The sequence below is a fragment of the Panulirus ornatus genome, chromosome 32 (assembly GCF_036320965.1).
Source record: "Panulirus ornatus isolate Po-2019 chromosome 32, ASM3632096v1, whole genome shotgun sequence".
In the NCBI taxonomy this organism is placed as follows: Eukaryota; Metazoa; Arthropoda; class Malacostraca; order Decapoda; family Palinuridae; genus Panulirus; species Panulirus ornatus.
The window spans coordinates 26,134,550-26,158,323 of record NC_092255.1 but is presented as its reverse complement, the minus strand read 5'-3'; the positions used below and the strand labels follow the sequence as shown (position 1 = coordinate 26,158,323).

Genomic DNA, 23,774 nt, shown 5'->3' with positions numbered 1-23,774 from the left:
CCCCAGGGATAAAATATTCACTTCAATATATCATTCTTAAAATATCGTGAAGTATTGTAATATTTAATCTCTATAGCAAATCTGCGCGAGTTTAGTTAGCTATGGATAGTGGGCTCTGGTTTCAGTGCATCATACATTACAGCTGGAGAGTGGTTGTGGTCATATTAGGTTGTTCTTTGTCTGTTACTGGGGCTACCTTTTACTGTGGGAAATGACAGATATGCATTCCATATGTGTATGAAATATACATTACATGCATGTGGATTTCACTTTTTAGTATATTGTAACTTTCTTTCTTTCATACTATTCGCCATTTCCCGCCTCAGCGATGTAGCGTTAAGAACAGAGGACTGGGCCTCTGAGGAAACATCCTCACCCAGCCCTCTTCTCTGTTCCTTCCTTTGAAAAAAAAGGAAAAAAAAAAAAAAAAGAGAGAGGGGAAGATTTCCAGCCCCCCGCTCCCTTCCCTTTTAGTCGCCTTCTACGACACGTAGGGAATATGTGGGAAGTATTCTTTCTCCCCTATCCCCAGGGATATATTGTAACTATATTTTATATAAATATACGAAAAACAAGAGGATTGTTTCTATGAAGTAATACATTGCAAGAAAGCTGTAATGTATTGATACAAATAAAAAATATCTTTATTACATGGATATCACTGATTAAAGGTCTGAATCAAACAAAAAATATTGAATGAGCAAAGATATTTCTCTGCCACATTTTGTTTTTATTATAGAAGAAATTAAATTCCATTATTATAAATATTCTTGTAACTTTCTAAAATAATCTGGTTTCACTGCTGCAGAACATAAATATCGGCATTCTAAGTAGTACTGATAAAATACTTATCATTTCTACATACACCTTCTCTTGAATTTAGAGCAGCGCACCCAAACTCATTATACTTCACATTAACAATGGGCTCTTACAATTCCCAGATACGAAAACAATATTTCTGGAATAATTTTCTGATAACATAATTTTTTTTAGAGGAAATGTCCAAAGATGTAAATATAATTATGTCATATATGAACTGCTGGAAGTTAGGTTTTCTGCTTCTTAAATCCAGAAAACTCCATACATTGCAAAGGATCTGCACTTCTTTTCTGAAATAAACAAAATATATATTAGATAAAGGCAAAGAAAATAAAACAGAGGTCATATTCATAACCAAAAGATATTTATTTTACTTATTATATTATACTTGATCTCAGTTTCCTGCATCAGCGAGGTGGTGCTAGGAAACAGACGAAGAGTGACCCATCCACTCATATACACATAAATGCACATATATAATATATGCACACATAAATACACATACACAGACATATACATATAAACACATGTACATATTCATACTTGCTTGCCTTTAGTCAATTTCCAACGCCACCCCGCCCACTGGAAACAGCATTGCTGTCCCCTGGCTTCAACAAGGTAGCGCCAAGGAAACAGACAAAAAAGGCCACATTTGTTTACACTCAGTCTCTTGCTGTCATGTGTAATGCACCAAAACTACAACTCCCTATTCGCATCCCTTCCTTACAGACCTTTTCATGGTTTACCCCAGACATTTCACATGCCCCACACATCTCTCTTATCCTTTCATTACTTAATCAAACCGCCTCCCATGACACATTGTCCTCAAACATTTCATTTCCAGCATATCAACCCTCTGTACAACCCTACTATTTGCCCATTGCCTCACAACCATATAATATTGTTTGAACTACAATTCGTTCAAACATGCCCATTTTTGCTCTCTGAGACAACATTCTCTCCTTCCACACATATTTTATCACTTCCAAAACCTTCACCCCCTCCCCCACCCTGTGACTCACTTCAGCTTCCACATTCACTGCCAAGTCCACTCCCAGATATCTAAAACACCTCACTTCCTCCAACCTTTCTCCATTCAAACTTACATCCCAACTAACCCTGCTGAACCTAATAACCTCGCTCTTATTCACATTTACTCTCAACTTTCTCCTTTCACACACTTTTCCAAACTTCTGCTGTTTTTCACTTAAATCAGCCACCAGTGCTGTATCATTGGCAAACAGCAACTGACTCACTTCCCAGGCCCTCTCATCCCCAACAGTCTGCATACTCGCCCCTCTCTCCAAAACACTAGCATTTACCTCCATAACCACCCCATCCATAAACAAATTAAACAACATTGTGGATATCACAAACCCCTGCTGCAGACCAACCTTCACTGGGAACTAGTCACTCTCGTCTCTTCCTATTCATACACAAGCCTTACTTCCTTGATAAAAACTTTTCACTGTTTCCAGCAGCTTACCTCCCACACCACACATTCTTAAGACCTTCCACAAAGCATCTTTATCAACCCTATCATATTCCTTCTCCATATCCATAATTGCTACATACAAATCCATCTGTTTTTCTAAATATTTCTCATTCTTCAAAGCAAACACCTGATCCACACATCCTCTACCACTTCCGATCCCACACTGCTCTTCCCCAATCTTATCCTCTGTACATGCCTTCACCCTCCCAGTCAATACCCTTCCATACAATTTTACAGAAATACTCAACAAATTTATGTCTCTGTAGTTTGAACACTCACCTTTATCCCCTTTGTCTTATACAATGGCACTATGCATGGATTCTGCCAATCTTCAGGCACTTCACCATCATCCATACATACACTGAATATCCTTAACAACCAATCAACAACACAGCCACCCCCTTCTTTATTAAATTCAACTGCAATACCATCCAAACCCACCACCTTGCCAGATTTCATCTTCAGCAAGGCTTTCACCACCTCTTCTCTCTTAACCAAACCATCCTCCCATACCCTCTCACTTCGCACACCAACCCAACCAAAGTACCTTACATCTGCCCCTCTATCATCAAACACATTCAACAAATTTTCAAAATACTTACTCCATCTTCTCACTTTATCACTACCTGTTATCACTTACCCCCTTCACCAATGTTCCCATTTGTTCTCTTGTCTTTTACATGCATAACCTAAATATATCATGAAATATATCAGTTCTGTATGGCATCATGATTTGACAATTATAAGCAGTCAGTGAATCTTAATTCTGCATGATATCTGAGGAGGAAAACATACAGAAAACCATTAAATATGAACTCATTAAATAAGTAAACAACCAGAAGCATCATTAATTCCCCTTTACCAGTTTCATCCTGTAAAAACTATAACCTTAAACAAATACCTTTGTACCTGTTTTCCCTATAATTGGTTCTCACCACAAGCCAAGTCACCATTTTGTTACTGAGGTATATTAAAAAAAAATTTCATGCTTCCATCACACTTTTTTCACTACCAATCCACTATACCAGAAAGACAAAATTTCATTTGCACTCTTTTCAGAAAATTTCAACTTTACCTCATATTTCTTTTGTGTGTTTGTGATTGGCTTCATTTGACCCTTTTCTATGTTAACTTTGGGGATTTTCTTGTTAAACTTGCTCTTCTTGACTATCTTCGATATTTTCCGTAGATTATCCGGAATGTTGTATTCTGGTACATGCTTCAGGTGGTTCTGCATGAAAAGGTACAATAGAATGAATGAAATGCAAGACTTTGTGGCAACTAATAACTTGTGCAGTGTTTTGCATACCATATAATCATTTGAATAAAGATAAATTTTTATCTCACAATGGTTTTGTTGGAATAGTGATCCAGTTACTAGAGCAAACAAACCACCAGAGCAAGTATTTCCTTTGAAGTGCCTAGTAAAAGATACTAAGGCTGTATGTGATGCAAGATAAACATTGCATTTAAAAACTTATTATATTAATATTATTATTATTATTATTATTATTATTACACTTTGTCGCTGTCTCCCACGTTAGCGAGGTAGCACAAGAAAACAGACGAAAGAATGGCCCAACCCACCCACATACACATGTATTTACATACACGTCCACACATGCACATATACATACCTATACATTTCAACGTATACACATATATACATACACAGACATATACATATATACACACGTACATAATTCATACTCGCTGCCTTTATTCATTCCCGTTGCCACCCTGCCACACATGAAATGACAACTCCCTACCCCTGCATGCGTGCGAGGTAGCTCTAGGAAAAGACAACAAAGGCCACATTCATTCACACTCAGTCTCTAGCTGTCATGTATAATGCACCAAAACCACAGCTCCCTTTCCACATCCAGGCCCCACAAAACTTTCTATGGTTTACCCCAAACACTTCACATGCCCTGGTTCAATCCACTGGCAGCACGTCGACCCCGGTATGCCACATCGTTCCAATTCACTCTATTCATTGCATGCCTTTCACCCTCCTGCATGTTCAGGCCCTGATCGCTCAAAATCTTTTTCAGCCTATCTTTCCACCTCCAATTTGGTATCCCACTTCTCCTCGTTCCCTCCACCTCTGACACATATATCCTCTTTGTCAATCTTTCCTCACTCATTCTCTCCATGTGACCAAACCATTTCAAAACACCCTCTTCTGCTCTCTCAACCACACTCTTTTTATTACCACACATCTCTCTTACCCTTTCATTACTTACTTGATCCAACCACCTCACACCACATTTTCCTCAAACATCTCATTTCCAACACATCCACCTTCCTCCGCACAACTCTTATCTATAACCCACGCCTTGCAACCATATAACATTGTTGGAACTACTATTCCTTTAAACATACCCATTTTTGCTTTCTGAGATAATGTTCTTGCCTTCGACACATTTTTCAATGCTCCCAGAACCTTCATCCCCTCCCCAACACTGTGACTCACTTCCATGGTTCCATCCACTGCCAAATCCACTCCCAGATATCTAAAACACTTCACTTCCTCCAGTTTTTCTCCATTCAAACTTACCTTCCAATTGACTTGACCCTCAACCCTACTGTACCTAACAACCTTGCTCTTATTCACATTTACTCTCAACTCTCTTCTTTCACACACTTTACCAAACTCAGTCACCAGCTTCTGCAGTTTCTCACCTAAATCAGCCACCAGCGCTGTATCATCAGCGAACAACAACTGACTCACTTTCCAAGCTCTCTCATCCACTACAGACTGCATACTTGCCCCTCTCTCCAAAACTCTTGCATTCACCTCCCTAACAACCCCATCCATAAACAAATTAAACAACCATGGAGACATCACGCACCTCTGCCGATATCCACTGAGAACCAATCACTTTCCTCTCTTCCTACATGTACACATGCCTTACATCCTCGATAAAGACTTTTCACTGCTTCTAACAATTTGCCTCCCACTCCATACACTCTTAATACCTTCCACAGAACATTTCTATCAACTCTTATCATATGCCTTCTCCAGATCCATAAATGCTACATACAAATCCATTTGCTTTTCTAAGTATTTCTCACAAACATTCTTCAAAGCAAATACCTGATCTACAAATCCTCCACCACTTCTGAAATCACACTGCTCTTTCCTAATCTGATGCTCTGTACATGCCTTCACCCTCTCAATCAATACCCTCCCATATAATTTCCCAGGTATACTCAACAAACTTATACCTGTGTAATTTGAGCACTCACTTTTATCCCCTTTCCTCTGTACAATGGCACTATGCATGCATTCTGACAATCCTCAGGCACCTCACCATGAGTCATAAACACATTAAATATCCTTACCAACCAGTCAACAACATAGTCACCCTCTTTTTTAATAAATTCCACTGCAATACCATCCAAACCAACTGCCTTGCCAGCTTTCATCTTCCGCAAAGCTTTTACCACCTCTTCTCTGTTTATCAAATCATTCTCCCTAACCCTCTCACTTCGCACACCACCTCAACCAAAACACCCTATATCTGCCACTCTATCATCTAACACATTCAACAAACCTTCAAAATACTCACTCCATCTCCTTCTCACATCACCACTACTTGTTATCAATTCTCCATTAGCTCCCTTCACCAATGTTTAAAATCTAAAAATCCTTAAACAATCCATAAATTGGATAACAAAAGTAAATGATGACTGGTTGAGTGAATCATTATGCCATTCAAAAGACCCTTCTTTGATCTTTCATAGTCGTTTGCTGTTTCTCGCAACAGCGAGGTAGCACAACAAGAGACGAAGAATGGCCTAATTTGCTCACTTGCATTCTTTAGCTGTCATGTTTAATACACAAGAATTTATATAATTATATAAACAGTTGATTCCCTTAAATTATGAGTTAAAATTGTAAAAGTGAAGTATCTTTTACGCTATATATGATTCAGGCAATCTAAATGAAACTAAGAAAAATTAGGTATATTACCATAAGTCTAAGTCCATGTCTAGATTTGTCATGCCTAAGAAACTGAAGATCTGTAGGGTTGTTATCAAAGAAACTTTTCAGCTTTTTGGAATTAAGCAGCTCCTGTCGCAGTTCCTTTTTTCTTGTTTCAAAAACGGCAATTGAAGTACATCGCTTCCAAGCATCTTGTGCTCGATACCTGATGCAGAGGAACAACATTCTAGGTATATACTTTGGCCCATTCAATAACATAGATATTTAACCCACATACTACTTATATAGAGTTCCTCCAGCTACAAGGCTGCACTCTAGACATGAGCAGGGAAATGATGAACTCCTATGGTGCAAGAAGGTCTTCGATGTGACTGAATTACTTTCTATACATTGATAGTTATACAACCATGATAAATCCTAGTTCACTGTGTAACAATAGTAGGTAGAGCCTGGCAACACTATCAATATGTGTTTTTGTATACCTGTTCATCATTTCCCATACTATTGAGGCAGAGCCAGGCCCAGACAAACAAAACTGCTTCACTTGCTCACATCTATTCTCTACTTGTCCTGTGTAATGCCCCAAAACAACAGCCCCCATCCACAACCAGGCCCTACAGACCTTTTCATGGTTTCCTTGGCCACTTTATATCCCCTGGTTCAGTCTATTGACAGTACATCACCCCCATATACCACATTTCTCCAATGCAATCTAATCTTATGTATGCCTTACACCCTCCAGTGTGTTTCATACCCTGAGCACTAAAAGCCTTATTCACTCAAATTCCAATCTGGTGTCCCTCTTCTCCTCATCCCTTCCATTTTTGATACATATCATCTGTGTTAACTTCATCTTACTCACTTTCTCAATATATCCAAACCATATCAGCACACCCTCTTCAACTCTTTTAACCATACTCTTTTTATTACGACACTTCTCACCCCGTTATTTCATGATCGACAAAGAATCCTCTCCCCATACCTCACATCCATATAACACCATCGGGACTAATATACCTTCAAACATGCCTCCCTTGCATACATGATGGTTTGCTGTGAAAATATGAGAATTTTAATATTTCAGGGTTGGAGTACTGTGTTTAGTAAAATCAACTGTCATTCAATCCAGTGAAATATTATCACACTAAAAATTTTGAATGTAACAGAAAACTCTCGGGTCAAAACAATGCAATCTAATGTCACATCAAAATCTTCCAAGGGCACCATTTGTTAGCTTTAAAACTGGATTCATCCAATAGACATAGGCATCAATTCATGACCTACAGCAATAGAAATTATAGATGTTCTGTTTTAAAAAGTACATATGAATCAGCAGTGCACATATAAGACATAGCTTGTGCAATTATGATATATCAAGATTAGTCTAAAGGTTATTCCTACATTGCATATGTTTCCTGAGTACTTAAATTCAAGCTAGTGTGTAATACATCCATGTTCCAAGGACCATTGGAATGTCGGACAAAAATGCAGTCACTCGAAACTAACATTCATCTGAGTAACTATCTTGCATGACTTTACCTGAAACCATCAAGCTGCTTCATATCAAACTTGAAATCCTTAAATACTGTTTCAGTTTCAGGCACCATAGTCTTCAACTTGGCCTTCACTCGCTCAAAAGTTTCCTTTTCATAAATAGAAACTAAAGACAGAGCTGTCCCCTGGTTATTGCCTCGTGCAGTTCGTCCAACACGATGGATGTATCCATCTACATCACGAGGAAAGTCAAAGTTGATGATGTTGGATACAAACTGGAAGTCAATTCCACGAGCCACACCAGACTCCTTATCTTTCTTCCTGTTCCTGTTGATGAAGATTCATTAATAAAATTGAAACTTTGGGTTACTATTCAAAAAAGTAAAAAAGAAAATGTCACCTGATGCATTGTCTGATGGGAGTGCCATCCCAAAGTTGCCCTAAATTCATCCAAAGGAGTAAGTGCTCCCTGGACCATTTACTGTTAGTAATAAACAAAAAAATTCAAATAGTTTTATAAAAAAAAAATGCCTTCTCTTTTTAAATAACCTACTAACCAAAGAGAAGGAAAGTGCTCAAACACTTGAGCATCAAATTCCCCCCAAAATATACAAGTGGTTAACTACTCATGATCTGAATCACCAAATTCACATTAATGGCACAATAAAACATTCTTAAAACGTAGATGTGAAGACCTAAACACTATGTTGTGCAATATGAGATATTAATCATCCCCTAGATTTATTGGATATGTTGGAGCCATTTGACTGAAATGAGAGAGTTGCACACACAGGCTATTCTGATACCTTGCTACTTTCAAACTTCATAACAGGTGAGAAGCACATTCTCTGTCCAAAGAAATCAAATAGGTAAATATTAACACAAAGAGATGTACATCATCTAGAATGATTCAATTATACCCCCATGGTGCATTGGTGAACATTCTTGATTGTGATGCATTCAAGGACCGCCCAGGGTCTAACACATAGGTTTGAGTCCTAAATGCGGCAGTAAGTCCACAGTAAACCCAGCAGTTCATCCACACCTTGGAGTTGGTTGATAAAATGGGTACCTGGCTCATGGAAGGTCTGTGGGGCCTGGATGTGGATAGAGAGCTGTGGTTTTGGTGCATTACATGTGACAGCTAGAAACTGAGTGTGAACGAATGTGGCCTTTTTGTCTGTATTCCTGGCGCTACCTAGCATAAGCAAGAGATAGCGATGCTGTTTTCCTGTGTGGCAGCATAGTGACAGAAATGGATGAAGGCAAGCAAGTATGAATAAGTACATGTGTATGTATGTAGTCTGCATAAGTGTATGTATATGTTGATATGTATATGTGCATATGTGGGCATTTATGTATATATATGTGTATGTGGGTGGATGGGCCATTCTTTGTCTGTTCCCTGGCGCTTCCTTGCTGACTCGGGAAACAGTGATTATGTATAATAATAATAAAAAGTAATCATCAAAGTACAGTCAAACCTTTGATATCCATAATTCTAGGCAATATGTTCAAACCAACATTTGTTTTTCAGTTGCAGCCTCCCAATATCTGGAAAAAAAAAGTGACGCTGGGGGGTGCCGCTTTTCATATGTGGTGGGGTGGCGACGGGAATGGATTAAGGCAGCAAATATGAATGTCTGTGTACGTATATGCTGAAATGTATAAGTATGTATATGTACGTGTGTGGGTGTTTATGTATATACATGTGTTTTTGGGTAGGTTGGGCCATTCTTTCATCTGTTTCCTTATACTACCTCGCTAACTGGGAGACAGCGACTAAGTATAATAAATATAAATAAAATAAAATAAATATTTCAAATAGTGTGTACTGCATCACAGCAATTAATGTACTAATCACCCAGTGCTTTGTGGTGCTGGTGATTGTTTACCATCTCTCATGTGCTTTCTGGCATGGTGTTGTGAGCTGATCTTGCATATTTGTGTATTTGTGCACCCTTGATTACTACTGTGGTCAATGGCCCCATTTTAAATGTTGTCAGTAATTCCCTGACAGCTCCTTGCAGCCATTTAACTCTCTCCCAAAGTGCAAGAGGAACATCTTAAGGCTCGAAAAGCAGATGGAGCTGTGCAAGAGGTTACCTAAGGGAGAGTCAAGGCAGCACATATGAAGAGCTTCACCATGGGCATGACAACCATTTATGACATCACAAAACAGTAGAAGATCATAGCATTTTGTGCTTATTTGATTACATATATCAGTATTTCCTCTATGGAAAATATTTACAAACAGGTAAAATAAGTTAAAATGTGTATGTGGTAGAAAATGCAGCAAAACTAATTTGAGGATTGGCAGGTGGAGTAAGTGCAGGTCCTGAGTAGAATATGCCGTGTTCCTGCCTGCAGGTCAGTCTCACAGGCAATACTTTTGTTAACTGCAACTTGTGCAATTTGGGTATACCTGCTAAAGAAATTTTTCTACAACCAGCTGTTTGTTTTGTAAATGTGACATCTAAATGTCCAACAACATCTTCTACCCTAGACCAGCATTAAATGGAAGAAAATCTCTCTGACTTAGAAGTGAAGCTAGAAATCTTGTGACACACTGATGCTGATGAGGGAGCATCAGTGTGGTAGAAAGTGTAGCTAGCTCATGGGTGGAGCACACCACACTGCCGCCAGAGGGTCTGTCTCACAGTTACCTCTATTGTGTATGAATCTGTGCTACTTCTACTACTTGGGTAAACCTGTTAATGTGATTTTCCTGCAATCCAGCGTTTGTGTTTGTTAATATGGCATCCGAATGTCTAACTACATCTTGTCCTACCCCAGAACCAGTAGTTACACGAAAGAAAAGCTCTTTGAAACTAAGTTAATCTTACAAAGCGGTAATGGCTATTGAGTGAGCATCAGCCCATGGGTGTGCTTACAAACTTACAATTCGCAACATTAGGGAGAATGGGGAGGAAATTTGAAGAGCTGTGGCCCACTCTACTGCCTGCCAAGGTAACCACAAAAGTAGAAATCTCCTTAAGGAGAAGTTGGAGAAAATGTTCTTGTTATACATACAGCATGAGCAGAAGAAAATCAGCCTTAGTAACCTTCAGCTCAGGTCTAAAGCTCAGAAGATTCATTAGCATTTATGGAAAAACGATTTATTAGCATTTATGGAAAAATGACATTGTAGCTGAGTCAGATCAATTTCGAGCAAGTAACAAATGGCTCAATAAGTTTATATGACATCAGAAACTACATAATGTGAAGGTAATGGGAGAATTTGCCAGTGTCATTTGCAGTTTCTTATTGTGCGAAGCTTTTGCAGAAATAACCCCCATGTAAAGCAAGGGATGGGCAATTTCTGAATTATCAAAAAATGAAATAACTAGAATTTTTCCTATTTGAAATGGCCAAATTTCCCAAGCATATAGGATAACAGATTTTACTATAAAAACAAGTCCACATTCCTGTTATAGATAAAAAGCCTTCATAGATATCAAGATTCAAGAATAACTTGAAATAATAATACCTAACAAGGAACAGGAGCAAAGGTAATGGTCCAAACTGTAAAATATTGAGGATCTTACACCAAAAGATACATTGGCAGATGAGATAATTTTACAATTTTAATGTTTTTTGTAAAGTACTTGGTCTACATAAATACCTGATCCATGTAAACTAAAAACTATATTTCATACCCTTTCTTTCCTTCATTTTTGCAGCTTTTAAGATCTTCCAGACTTCGTTCATCTGATGCAATAATGATGTCATACTTGCCACTGTTAAACTGTTCTATAATGTGGCATCTTGAAGCCACTGGCATCTCTGAGTTAAGCACACATGAGCTTATTCCAAACTGTCCTAAGAATATCCTCAGCCTGTAAAAAGAAAAAAAAAATATCATAAGCTTTAAAATATTTCACTATTACCAAAATCAGCCTCAAAGTTCAGAGTATGCTTAAACTTACTTGTAGCCTCTATCAACAGTGTTGACAAAGATGATGGTCTTTCCACGAATCATATTCAAGTGAAAAAGTACGCAGATCAGGACAACCTTTTCATGCAGTTCCAGCTGCAAAGAAAAATAAGGCGAGTAAAATCAAAACTGTACTAGTGGCAAATATAACTCCAGATTCACAAGAAAAAAAAATCAATACTACAAACCATTTATATATTTCTATTAAGATTCACAAAGAGAAAGTCACATGGTACTCAAGAAAAAGAAATGTAAGTATTCAAGAGTAAAAAACATTTCTCACTAAGGCTTGGCTTTATGAGTGACAATGCAGTCGGTTAGATCCCTTGTACCCCCTCCCAATATGGAGGGAATTCACATGAATTTACAATTCTTCAAAAACCATCCCCCTTTGTCTCAGTCAGTTGCTCATACACAGTGTTCCTTGAGCCAATAAGTGACTGCCAAGCTCACAACATCAGTCATGAAATGCCTTGCTTTATGAAGACAAAATCAAAACTAGGAACCATTTACATATCTCTGATAAGAGTCATGTGGTGCTCAAGACAAAGAAATGTAAGTTTTGAAGATGAAAAACCTTTTCAATGTCACAAGCAAAGAGAGAGAATTCACCTGAATATACCTCCTTTACACAACCATCTGACCTGTGGTTTGGGCAGCTGCTTGTTCAAAATGTATTCTAAATAAGCCAATCATTGACTGCTTAGCCATGACATCACCATCTTACCTAAGCTAGAGGCTCAAGCTTTGTACACTACTCATATATTGCAGATCACTGGTGTTTGCCCCAGTATGGCCACAGCCAGCACTGAGAAGACAACTTTTCTAAAAGGAGAGAAAAGAAGGAATAATCAAAAACAAAACTCACAGGGCCCTAACTCAGAGAACAGGTTATTCACTTGTGAAAACCTTAATTTTTCTTCCAAGGCTAGACACCCTACAAGAATGAGAACAAAAAATTTAATGAACTATAAGAATCTAAAAGAGCAGAGTGCAAGATTGAATTACCCCTATCATTCTGGGGTCAATGCAGGACACCCCTTCCAGTTAAAATACCCAGAGCCACACAAGGGATATCAACTATATCCAGGCTAAGGATACACCTGGCATGTGTATAAATGCTGATTTTCTCAATGGAACGGTTCCTAGGGAAGGCCAGGGTAGAGGCCACTGTCCAGACATCAAAGGCTCTAGCAGAGAGACTGGGTTGTGGGTTGAGTTATGAAGACCAATTTCTTTATAAAACAAAAATTCTTCTAGCCAAAACAGGTTTCCAGAAGTAACCCATCCTTCAATCCAGTTCCTCCTCTTAAAGAAAGATACAATGTATATGAATAATATAGAAAAAAAAAGTATATTTAGGTATCCAAAGGAATCAACCTAAATTTTGTATTCTAACCTTAATGACATACTGAGTAAGCTGAGTGGTGGTTGGCAGAGGAGGTTCTTCAAGTTTCAGAATTACTGGCTTATTCAGAATTAACTGCTTCAGCTTTTTCACATCATCCCACATTGTAGCACTTGTTACAAAAGACTGATGGATCTTTGGCAGATTCCTGAAATCAGGAGAAAGAGTCGAGATATTCACATAAAGGGGAAGAATCTTTGTTAAGTCTAAACCATAATGAAACTATCATACAGCATATGGGGCTCCTTATCATGTGTTTCTGGCAATCTTTCACAATTCTTTTCATTCTACTGCTATATCTGTGCTGCTAATCCTGAGCATCTACACGATATGCAACAGCAAGAACATAGCTACATAAGCATTAATTCAGCTACTAAATCTTTCATTACTCTTGACAAATGCTTTAGTTTACAAAGCCATTACCTGACATACATCTTAAACCTGCCTTTGAGTTCACTATCACTTCTGACAATGCTCTTATATACAAAAACCCTTACCTAGCATATACATTAATCCAGCCATTAAGTTTACTATTACTCTTAACATAAAACCTTTATCTGCCTCCTGTGACACCTCTTCATTACACAATATGCATATTTTCAAACAACTTTATCCAATTTATCTCAAGTGTTTTACAGACATAATCAATATAGCATATGAATTTCTCCCAATTTTTCAGTATATACTCACAGCATTATGTAATTAAAACTGCTTATTTCAGACTTTGTTGCCAGTTACCTTAATCCATTTCATAATTCTCACCAAACAAGTAACCTCTTAAATCTATATAGCTAATACATAAATTTTACATCCCTTCCTTCTCCCAGCCACTCTCAAAATTAGTTTTTTTTTTCTTTTTTTTTTTCTTTTTTTACTGGAGCCACAGTCATGGACAAAAGCTCATATCAAGGCCAGGCCTTAATGGAAATATAAAGGTTAATAAAAGGAGAAAAAAAAAAGAGACGGGAAAATGTGCATGAAAAGTATCTATGAAAAACTAGTCTTAAAATCTGCCAGCTCATAGGTACTGGGAAAGATACAAGAGGGTAGAGAGCTTTGAGGTGTAGAGAAAGAAACAACAAAATGGCCCACCCCTGAGTTGTCAATGGTTGCTCAGTAATTATGTGACACAGCAGCTTGCCAAGTATTGAGTGGTCTAGCTAGTGGTTGGAGCACACAAGCTGCCAGCTCTCAGGAGCAAAAATCAAGACTAATTCCCACAGAAGAGGGGAAAGTGAACCAACATTGCAGCATGGAGCAAGTGGGTCAAGTTTTGTAGTTAGCCTAGGAGTGTTGATAAGTCGGATCACTTTTGACTAAAATCAGTCAAGTAAGGTTGCAAAGCTACAACCACCCCAGATGTGAAAGCAGTGCTCTATACAGAGATGGATCAATCCTTAGTTTAAATGAGGCAACTGCTCTAAGAAGAAATTTCGACATCTAAACAGGACTCCATGTTTCTTAGAGGCAGACTTAGTCAATAACTAAGACCTGGCAAATTTTCAAAGACAGGTTTTTTATTTCATCCAAAATTTGTAAATACTTTCCCTTGTTTCACCCCCATTGACCTCTCTACATTTCAACTTAATGTTGTTTCAAAATACTAGTAAGTGGTGAAAATTCCTTACGATAGGGTAGAACCCAAATATTTTTGTTGCTGAGTTTGTCTTCCTTCTCATTACAATAGCAGGTATTCCTTTCTTAATGTACGCATTTGTCAAATTTTGACAAATGCATATAAAAAGCAAGGAATCCCTGCAATAGTAATGAAAGGAAAACAACATCAACAACAAGAATATTTTGGTTCTACTCTAAGGAATTTTCACCTATTACTAGTACTTTGAGATAACATTAATGTTTTTTTTCAGATATGAAGACACCACACCAAATTCCTTACAAAGGACAGACCATCATCTAATGAAAAATCAGGAGTCAAATCTGTTCCACGTAAAGTCTGTAAATAAGAAAAATCTTTTAAGGAGAGGATTCATCATAAAAACTCTGTAAGGATAGCCTCAGAATTAAGTGCAACATTCAAACATTTAGATTATTCACATACAACATATTGGGGGGAGGGGGGAATAGATTTTTTTTTTTTTTTTTTTTACCCTTGTGTTTCACTTAAAGAAAGGCTTAGGGTTCTATCCTCTCTTATCAAAGTTAACAGAACTATAAACATAAAAGTAGGAATTTTTTTTTTTTTTTTTTTTGCGCTGTCTCCCGCGACAATGATGAATTCATTGTTAAAATGTGGCAACATTTAGAAAGCAGTAGCTAATCTGACATCCTTTCCCACGTAGATGGAGAAGTCACTTTACTGTCCTGGTCAACCTTTCCAAGTTTCTCAGATCAACTGTTCCTTGTTTCCTTCGCTGTGGTATGGTAGTTTTGTATATAATCTCTTGTTCACACTGACTCTGCATCTTTGAAAATGGCTTGAAATACAATCAAAAGCTCAGAGCTTCTGCGTTTATTTTAACAGTGAGTTTACTGATCAGCGTTTCATGTGTGTATGTGACAGTGTCATCCATTTCCAACTCAGTGTCCAGGTCATCTGCCTGGCCCTCAAGGGCAGGGAAGAACCTCTCCATGTATGACTTAACTTTTTTTTCTTTTTTTTTTTAAGATAATTAACAACCTGATACACATAATTATGAGCTATTAAATATTTTCACTCACCTGTATTCTTACACACACACACACACACATATCTTCACGATTTTTTTTTCATTAGCTATCAAGCGTTATTACTTCCAACTCTGTTCTAAGTGAGGTGTACAATGCCCATATGAACATTAGAACACTATGGTAACTTAAGGTTCACTGAGGTCACCTCTAAACCCATCTCTCTCTGTTCACTATGATTCTGAATACACACAAGTGCTTCAAGTTATATGTGTACAGAGAGAGATACTAGTGAAACGTATACATTTTAGTCCTAAAAATAATCCAAAATATCATACCTTAATACTGCTTGAATATCATTCACATGATCAAAGGCAAACATAAGATCAGCTTCATCAACAATCAAATTCTTGAGGGATTCCTTGACATTCAGGTTGCCTGCAGTCATGTGAGCTAAAACTCTCTTGGGTGTTCCAACAACAATATCAGGTTTGTCTGCCAAATTCATGATCACAAGATTATTTCTCAGAGTATTCACTATAAAAGGTTTCTAAATGTAATTCCTAATATATCCATGATTTCTAAAAGTACAAATATCACAAAATAAAAAGACAAAATTAAAAGTAAATAAAAATATCAAACATAAATTTTTTAAAAAATCAGCTTTGACCTACATTTATTTCGCCTCTACTATATAGAAAGGTTGGGAAGCTTCATGCCTTTCTTCCCCTTAAATTAGGTTCCAGAGGAAAATCTAAATAAAAATAGGATGAAGAACTTTTTGACCACCAATTAAGTCAAAACTGCACTGGAATTTTGGAATCAGATTGAAATACACGTAACCTATCGACAGTGTCACCACACAAGTCATGTAACAATACACAATACCAATCACTGACTATCATTTTAAATAGTCCCCTCAGTGTTAAGTTGGGGTATGTAGGAGGCATAGCTCATTTTCCCAAGCCCACTGTACCATAGAAAAGATACAGATCATTCCTCAGCTAAACAAATTTTCTCTTCTGGGTACAGAGTTGGGAAGGCAGATGTTAACTATGTTGAAGCAAATGTAATCTCAAGGGAAATCTGTTGTAAAAGCATATCCTCATTTTATATAGTCTACATATCCCTGAAATACAGAAAACTATTAGCATACTGCCAATGTACACATTGTTGTCAACATATCTGTTTTGAATATGCAATCAATGACAGTCCAAAAATCTTATCATACAAAATTCTTCATGTACTGAAAACCACATGCAATTTAGATTTTCTGATGGATCAAAACATTCATTTTGATACATATTAAACTCTACACTATGGTAAGATAGTGACTGATCATGTTTAATGGATTAGGAAAATGTTCATCCCTTAGATGAAAAAAGGTGGGCTTTGGATAGCAAATGTAAAACAAATTTTAGCGCTTAAGTAGGTAGGAGGAATAGTTTTATAAAAAAAAAAATAAACTGCATTCTGTATTTTTAGATTCAAAAAAAGCATATGAGAATCTAAGTAGGAAACCTGCCGCAAACTCAGATTCTATTTGCTATGGGAGATGGCGATCAAGTATAATAAATAAATATAAATAGTTGTTGCATATGACTGAACTTTTTTTTTTTTTTTTTTGCTTAAGTAAAAGATGGTAAAAAAAAAAGAGGGTAAGAAACATGATAAAACCTTAAGGAGTACTAATGTTAAAAGGGAAAGAAGGAAAGGCAGATCATGTGATAACTATGAAAATGAACCAACTTGTAAGAAAGTTCAATATAAGGGTGCAGAGTAAAAGAAGAGCCAATAGAAGGGAACTTGGACAACAGATCCTGATGCTACACATTATTACGGGATTTTGAGATATCAATGGTCAAAACAAAGGACTGCCCAACATATGTCAAAGAGGGACATCAAAAGTTAATAACATAAGAAATGAAAGTATATGCAGACCTTGCACAGACAAAATCATGCTAATTATCTGAAAGAGGCCTGTAAGATTCTGGATGCTTACGGAACCAGCAGGTTAGGAAAGATTTAAAGACTGGAGATGGTAAAATTAATGTCATAGGATAATAGCTCGAAGAACACACACTCTTCTTTAGGTTAAGAAGTAAGCCATCTAGTCCATACACCATGATTATGTCTAAAGGTGAAATAATTTCTGACCCAAGAGAACTGAAGTTATGTAAAGTTAAAGTTGCAGTAGAGTAATTTTTTCTTAAAATTCTTTACTGCCAGCATATCAAATATGATCAAACCCACCAAGAAGAAGAGGACGCTGAGCTTCAAGCGGCACCTGAGCAGACACATCAACATATCGCACCTCACGTTTACAACAAACTGTTAGCTGCCTGATATTGTCTTTTATCTGCTTACATAACTCCTTACTTGGTGCCAAAACAAGGACCTGCACTGACTGTAAGTAAAAAATGATAGTAATTTTTCTTTAGTAACCAGAATGGCACAGGCAAAAGCAAACACCTCATCAAAGCCATGTCAGCAAAAGGGGTAAAATGACAAGAATTTATTAAAGAATACACATGGGGGGAATTATCTTAAGCTGTTCTAGCATTCACAGACCTGATTACTGAAAAAGAAATGGTTATAGGAAGAGGAGGATAAACTAAACGAAGACAATTCCACAGCTTCCCAATGTAAGGAAAGAAGTTACTGTATTATAATGGTCAATCCTCATGTAGCTGGTCTCCACACAGAGTTTCCACCCATTGTATATCATATACAATGCTTCTCATTTGGTCACATCCACTCTCAAGCTGTCATGAATATCATATTGAAACCAGAACTCCCTATCAATGCCAAGCCTCACAGACCTTTCAGTGGTTTCCCCTTGACTGTTTCATATAGCCTGATTCTGCCCAATGACAGCATGTTGCCCTCTGTGTACCAAACAGCCTCAATTTGCTTTATATCAAGAACACTTCACATCCTCCTGCATGTTCACGTCCCAATCATCCAAAGTATTTTTCACTCTCCTTTCATCTCATCCTTAGTCTTCCCCTTCTACGTGCTTCCTCCACTTCTGACAAGTATATCCTCTTAGACAGCCTCTCCTCACTCATCCTCTTCATGTATCCAAATTTCAGCATACACTCTTTGGAGCTTTCAACAAAATTCTTCCTACTATCTCATCTAACATTTTTTACTCAATCAACCTTCCTCACACTTATTTTGCCTCTTAAGTGATAAGTTTTTATTAAGGGTGTATGGCATGTGTACGAGTAGGAAGAGAGGAGAGTGACTGGTTCCCAGTAAAGGTTGGTCTGCGGCAGGGGTGTGTCATGTCCCCATGGTTGTTTATAAGTAGGAAGAGAGGAGAGTGATCGGTTCCCAGTGAAAGCCTGTCTGCGGCAGGGGTGTGTGATGTCCCCATAGTTGTTTAATTTGTTTACAGATGGGGTGGTTAGGGAGGTAAATGCAAGAGTTTTGGATAGAGGGGCGAGTATGAAGTCTGTTGGGGATGAGATGGCCTGGGAAGTGAGTCAGTTGTTGTTCGCTGATGATACAGCACTGGTGGCGGATTCAAGTGAGAAACTGCAGAAGTTGGTGACTGAGTTTGGAAAAGTGTGAAACAAGAAAGTTGAGAGTAAATTTGAATAAAAGCAAGATTATTAGGTTCAGCAGGGTTGAGTGAAAAAAAATTGGGATGTAAGTTTGTATGGAGGAAAATGGAGAAAGTGAAGTGTTTTAGATATCTGTGAGTGGACTTAGCAGCAAGTGGAACCATGGAAGCAGAAGTGAGTCACAGGGTGGGGGAGGGGGTCAAAGTTCTGGGAGCGATGAAGAATGGAGGAGGGTGGATGTGTTGGAAATGAAATGTCCGAGGACAATTGGTGGTGTGAAGTTGTTTGATTCAGTAATGAAAGGGCAAGAGATGTGTGGAAGTAAAAAAGAGTGTGGTTGAGAGAACTGAAGAAGGTGAGTTGAAATAGTTTGGACATATGGAGAAAATGAGTGAGGAAAGGTTGACAAGGAGGATATATGTGTCAGAGGTGGAGGGAACAAGGAGAAGCAGGAGACCAAATTGGAGGTGGAAGGATGAAGTAAAACATATTTTGAGTGATTGGGGCCTGAACATACAGGAAGTTGAGAGGTGTGCAAGGAAGAAAGTGAAATGGAATGATGTGGTATACTGGGGTAGATGTGCTGTCAATGGACTGAACCAGGGCATGTGAAATGACTGGGATAAATCATGGAAAGGTCTGTGGGGTCTGGATGTGGATAGGAAGCTGTGGTTTTGGTGCAATATGCATGACAGCTAAAAAATACACATTTGATTTATAACTTAAAAATACCATTTGTCTTTTAACTACTGTAAATAATTCATCCTATCTCAGCAAAATTATAGCACTGAAGCTGATCTACATTATCCTGTGCTTTTATTGACATATTTTATCACCTGTTCTGTTGCAGTGTGCTTCCCTCCTAGAATCTTATGAACAGCAGGAATAATAAAGGCACCCGTCTTGCCTGATCCTGTTCTTGCCCTAGCAAGCACGTCTTTTCCCTCCAAAACATATGGAATGGCCTTCTCCTGGATAAGAGTTGGTTCTTTCCATCCTAATCTTGCTATGGCCTTAAAAGAATTTACAGAGAACAGAAGGGTTAGGGGGTGACTGTACAAATTAAAGAGGAAAGTACATTAGTTTACAAAATAATGATGAAAGGATCATCTGAGATATATGCTCACAGAATTAGTTTACAAAATAATGACAAAAGGATCATCTGAGATATATGCTCACAGAAAACAAAATTTTTTAGAAATTTCCTTCTTTTACCAAATCTCCGTTTTCATAAATGAAGTGGATTAAGTGTACAATTCTTGAAATAAATGTAATGACAGAACAGTTAAAAGTAAAAGATCTGGCATTCAAACAAACACATAATCATTAAATAATATTATCATAATACAGTCTACCTCAGGGTGGTGGATGGTCTTTCAATTCTGTTGACCTGCTGGGTTCAAGTTGGAGCTTGGGACACGAGCTCTGTAATCTGATCCCCACAAAAGGTGCATGGTGCCTCACATGAAATTAGCATGCTTGCAAGTATTTTGGGTAAAGAGATACATATTTGTATAGTGAGTAGTGTGTGAAATAAATGGTGAATATAAGAGGATGGATGTTCTGGACAAATTAGAAAATGGATATCGATAGGTGTGAGCAAGTCAAAGTTGAGAGGTAGTGAGACTTACAAGGAGAAATGAGCAAAGGATGAGAGACCAGGCTTATAGGATGATACAGGTAGTTATCAATGAGGTGTGGAAGTTTTTCTAAGAAGTTGGATGGTCTGAAGAGGCATTTGATTGCAAGTGTGCCATCTTAAGACCATTTATGTTATATTCATTTGTGACATTTAAATACAAATGTGATGGCTGCATGTGCACAATGGAATGATGGCGAAGTTAGATTATCTAAATAGAACTTGAAAGAGCAGTGAATGTAGATGGAAGGGAGAAATTGTTCATGATAAGTGACTTAAACAGATGGGTAGAGGAAAGAGTAAACAGTGATAATTAAACATGAAGTCCCATGGGTGAAAGAATAAGCAGATTATGTGCATCAGCTGGCACGAGTGTTATAGATACATGCTGAACATAAAGATGTTCATAAATGCACATGGAACAACCACTGGAAAGACAAGAACATTAATTTTATTTCTGTAGAGAAAATATGATATATAGTGTGTGGTTTAAAAGTGACTGCAGTGGAATTTAGCACATCATATGTTAATAGTGTGTAAGTTAGCCTTTTCCTGTACATGGTACAGGAATAGAGATATTAAAGAAGCTTTTGGAATTAAAGTTTAAATAAACAGAAAAGCTGAGAGTATCTCATTAAAAGTAGGTGACAGTGATGTGGAGGCAGTGAAAAGTCTAGTCAATGGAAAGAAACCAAGTATAAATTATGCAAGATAATTAAGTTCTTTATACATGACAGCTGGACACTGAGTGTGAACAAATGTGGCCTTTGTTGTCTTTTCCTAGCACTACCTCGCATGCGGGGGGAAGGGGGTTGTCATTTCATGTGGCGGGGTGGTGACGGGAATGAATAAAGGAAGCAAGTATGAATTCTGTACATGTGTATATATGTATATGTCTGTGTATGTATATATATGTATACATGGAAATGTATAGGTATGTATGTATGTGCATGTGTGGATGTATACGTATATACATGTGTATGTGGGTGGGTTGGGCCATTCTTTCGTCTGTTTCCTAGCGCTACCTCACTAACACAGGAGATGGCGACAAAGTATAATAATAATAAAAAAATTAAGTTCTTGTCCTAATGTTGAGATATGAATACAAAAACCAATAAAAAATCAGAGCACCATGTTGCAGTAATCATGAGAAATGAAAGCATGACAAAAATAATGATAAATTTATAATATTCCATAGTAAGTAAGGTAACTTGTTGCCCCAAGGAGAGGTGTTACAACTTGCCTTACTTAGAATGTTAGGTAGGTAGGGTTTTACGATTTTGTTCATTTTTAACTTTTTCACTCATTAAGTTTCCACTCATTAAATTCATTTAATTAATTTTATTTATTTATAAATATTCTTTTTAGGCATTCTGGGAAAGGTTCTAGGGTAAAGGTCACTTGCTGGGGATTACGTAAGTTTGGTTTATTTGACTACTCTTGTAGTTTTACCTACAACTTAGCCTATTTAAAGATGGAACAATTACAGTTACTTTGGCCTCCAATGCAAAATATGTCAACACTGTTGTTATTGTTCATTTAGGTAAAATACATGGGAGTGAAAATATTTACACATTTTACCATTGTTAGCAAACTTCCAATGTGGTTGTCATAATACAGTCACACTGATTGATGGCACAGTATAATGAATAAAATGAGAGAATACAAAACATAATGGAGTTAGGTACCTTACTTTATGATGCCTTATGGAGATAATGACAGCAGACTTAAGCCTCTACCAAACAGAATTATTTCATTAAGACAGAGTGATTCTATTTAGACTAATAACTAATATTATAGAGATGAAAATGGCTGCTAACCACAATGAAGAACTGAAAATACGTTAAAAACACAAGATCATTAGCAGATAATTTATTCCACAGAAAGATTATCTCAGTTCTGAAACCTATCTTTAGAATAACACTGATAGTGGAAGATTGTTCCCTAAAATTACACTAGTATACATAAATGAACATACCTGGCAATAATGCAGGAAGATATCAAGTCAGAACGATTGGCATAAACCACCTACCTCCAAAATTCGGTCATCAAGACCCATTTCATGAAACTGAAGAGTCTCTTCATCCTTAACCTTGTCATCCATTATACTTGACTTAATCTTGTTCTTATCGAGTATCTAATGGAAGACAGAATTTTCTTAGATCAAAGGTTCCGCTTATGTATTTCTTAATTTTAACTTTAAGCTAGAAAAATATGTTTTTAAGGCTCAGTTGGTTCTTCGGCACTTATTCAGTACTTATGTACATACATATTGATAATGCCTAATTTCATAGGAGGCGTCTATGACATGAAAAAGATGTTTCACAGTTCCTGTAACTCCAAAATGAATACAGTATGGCTTATCTGATAGATCTATTTGGTATATGTATGCCCAGAGTCAATTATGACGTTTTCAAATCTTCTAAATTATGTATATGTACCTTCCTTGCTCTCCTGTGTTTGTTTACGTTAAGAATGTTTCACGTGTTTGAGACATTCCGATGGTTCTTTTGGAGAAAGTAATGATAGTTTAAAAAGCTGGTATATTAGTTAACAGAATTATTAAAAAGTTAATACCTACGAAATATTGTTATTAAAACTGAGTGTCTTATCCTGTCACTTATCATTTGGTACACTTGTGTAGGAGGAAGTAAGGGTATGGGCAGATATAACTCGAATAGTAATACAAAACAAGGTTATCTATGGTCATTATTGAGGATAAACAGGATAGTACATCAGAGGATATTTCACATCCACCTTTTTCTCCGGCTGTACTGCCCTCGGAACAAAACTATAACAAAAAATATGATAAAGCGTACTGCCATGAAAATTG

General features: G+C 37.3%; 2 protein-coding genes across 2 annotated transcripts in view; one reads left to right on the top strand and one right to left on the bottom strand.

Annotated features, from left to right (window-relative positions):
* LOC139759210 (facilitated trehalose transporter Tret1-like) overlaps positions 1 to 9,584 on the top strand; it is a 44,743-nt gene extending 35,159 nt beyond the window's left edge. Inside the window, exon 5 of the mRNA XM_071681288.1 lies at positions 9,298 to 9,584. Within this exon, the coding sequence (XP_071537389.1) occupies positions 9,298 to 9,399 (102 nt within the window). The 3' untranslated portion in view covers positions 9,400 to 9,584. The remainder of the gene's footprint in view (positions 1 to 9,297) is intronic.
* Positions 691 to 23,436, bottom strand: Ddx56 (putative ATP-dependent RNA helicase DDX56). The gene is made up of 12 exons (XM_071681285.1): positions 23,383 to 23,436; positions 22,974 to 23,078; positions 20,139 to 20,315; positions 17,984 to 18,137; positions 16,069 to 16,225; positions 13,097 to 13,253; positions 11,690 to 11,793; positions 11,420 to 11,599; positions 7,806 to 8,087; positions 6,294 to 6,471; positions 3,390 to 3,545; positions 691 to 1,109 (listed from the first exon to the last, which is right to left on the bottom strand). Exons 2-12 carry the CDS (start codon positions 23,043 to 23,045, stop codon positions 1,047 to 1,049), a joined length of 1,680 nt encoding a protein of 559 aa, XP_071537386.1. The 5' UTR covers positions 23,046 to 23,078; positions 23,383 to 23,436; the 3' UTR covers positions 691 to 1,046.
* Between the last annotated feature and the right edge of the window lie 338 nt (positions 23,437 to 23,774).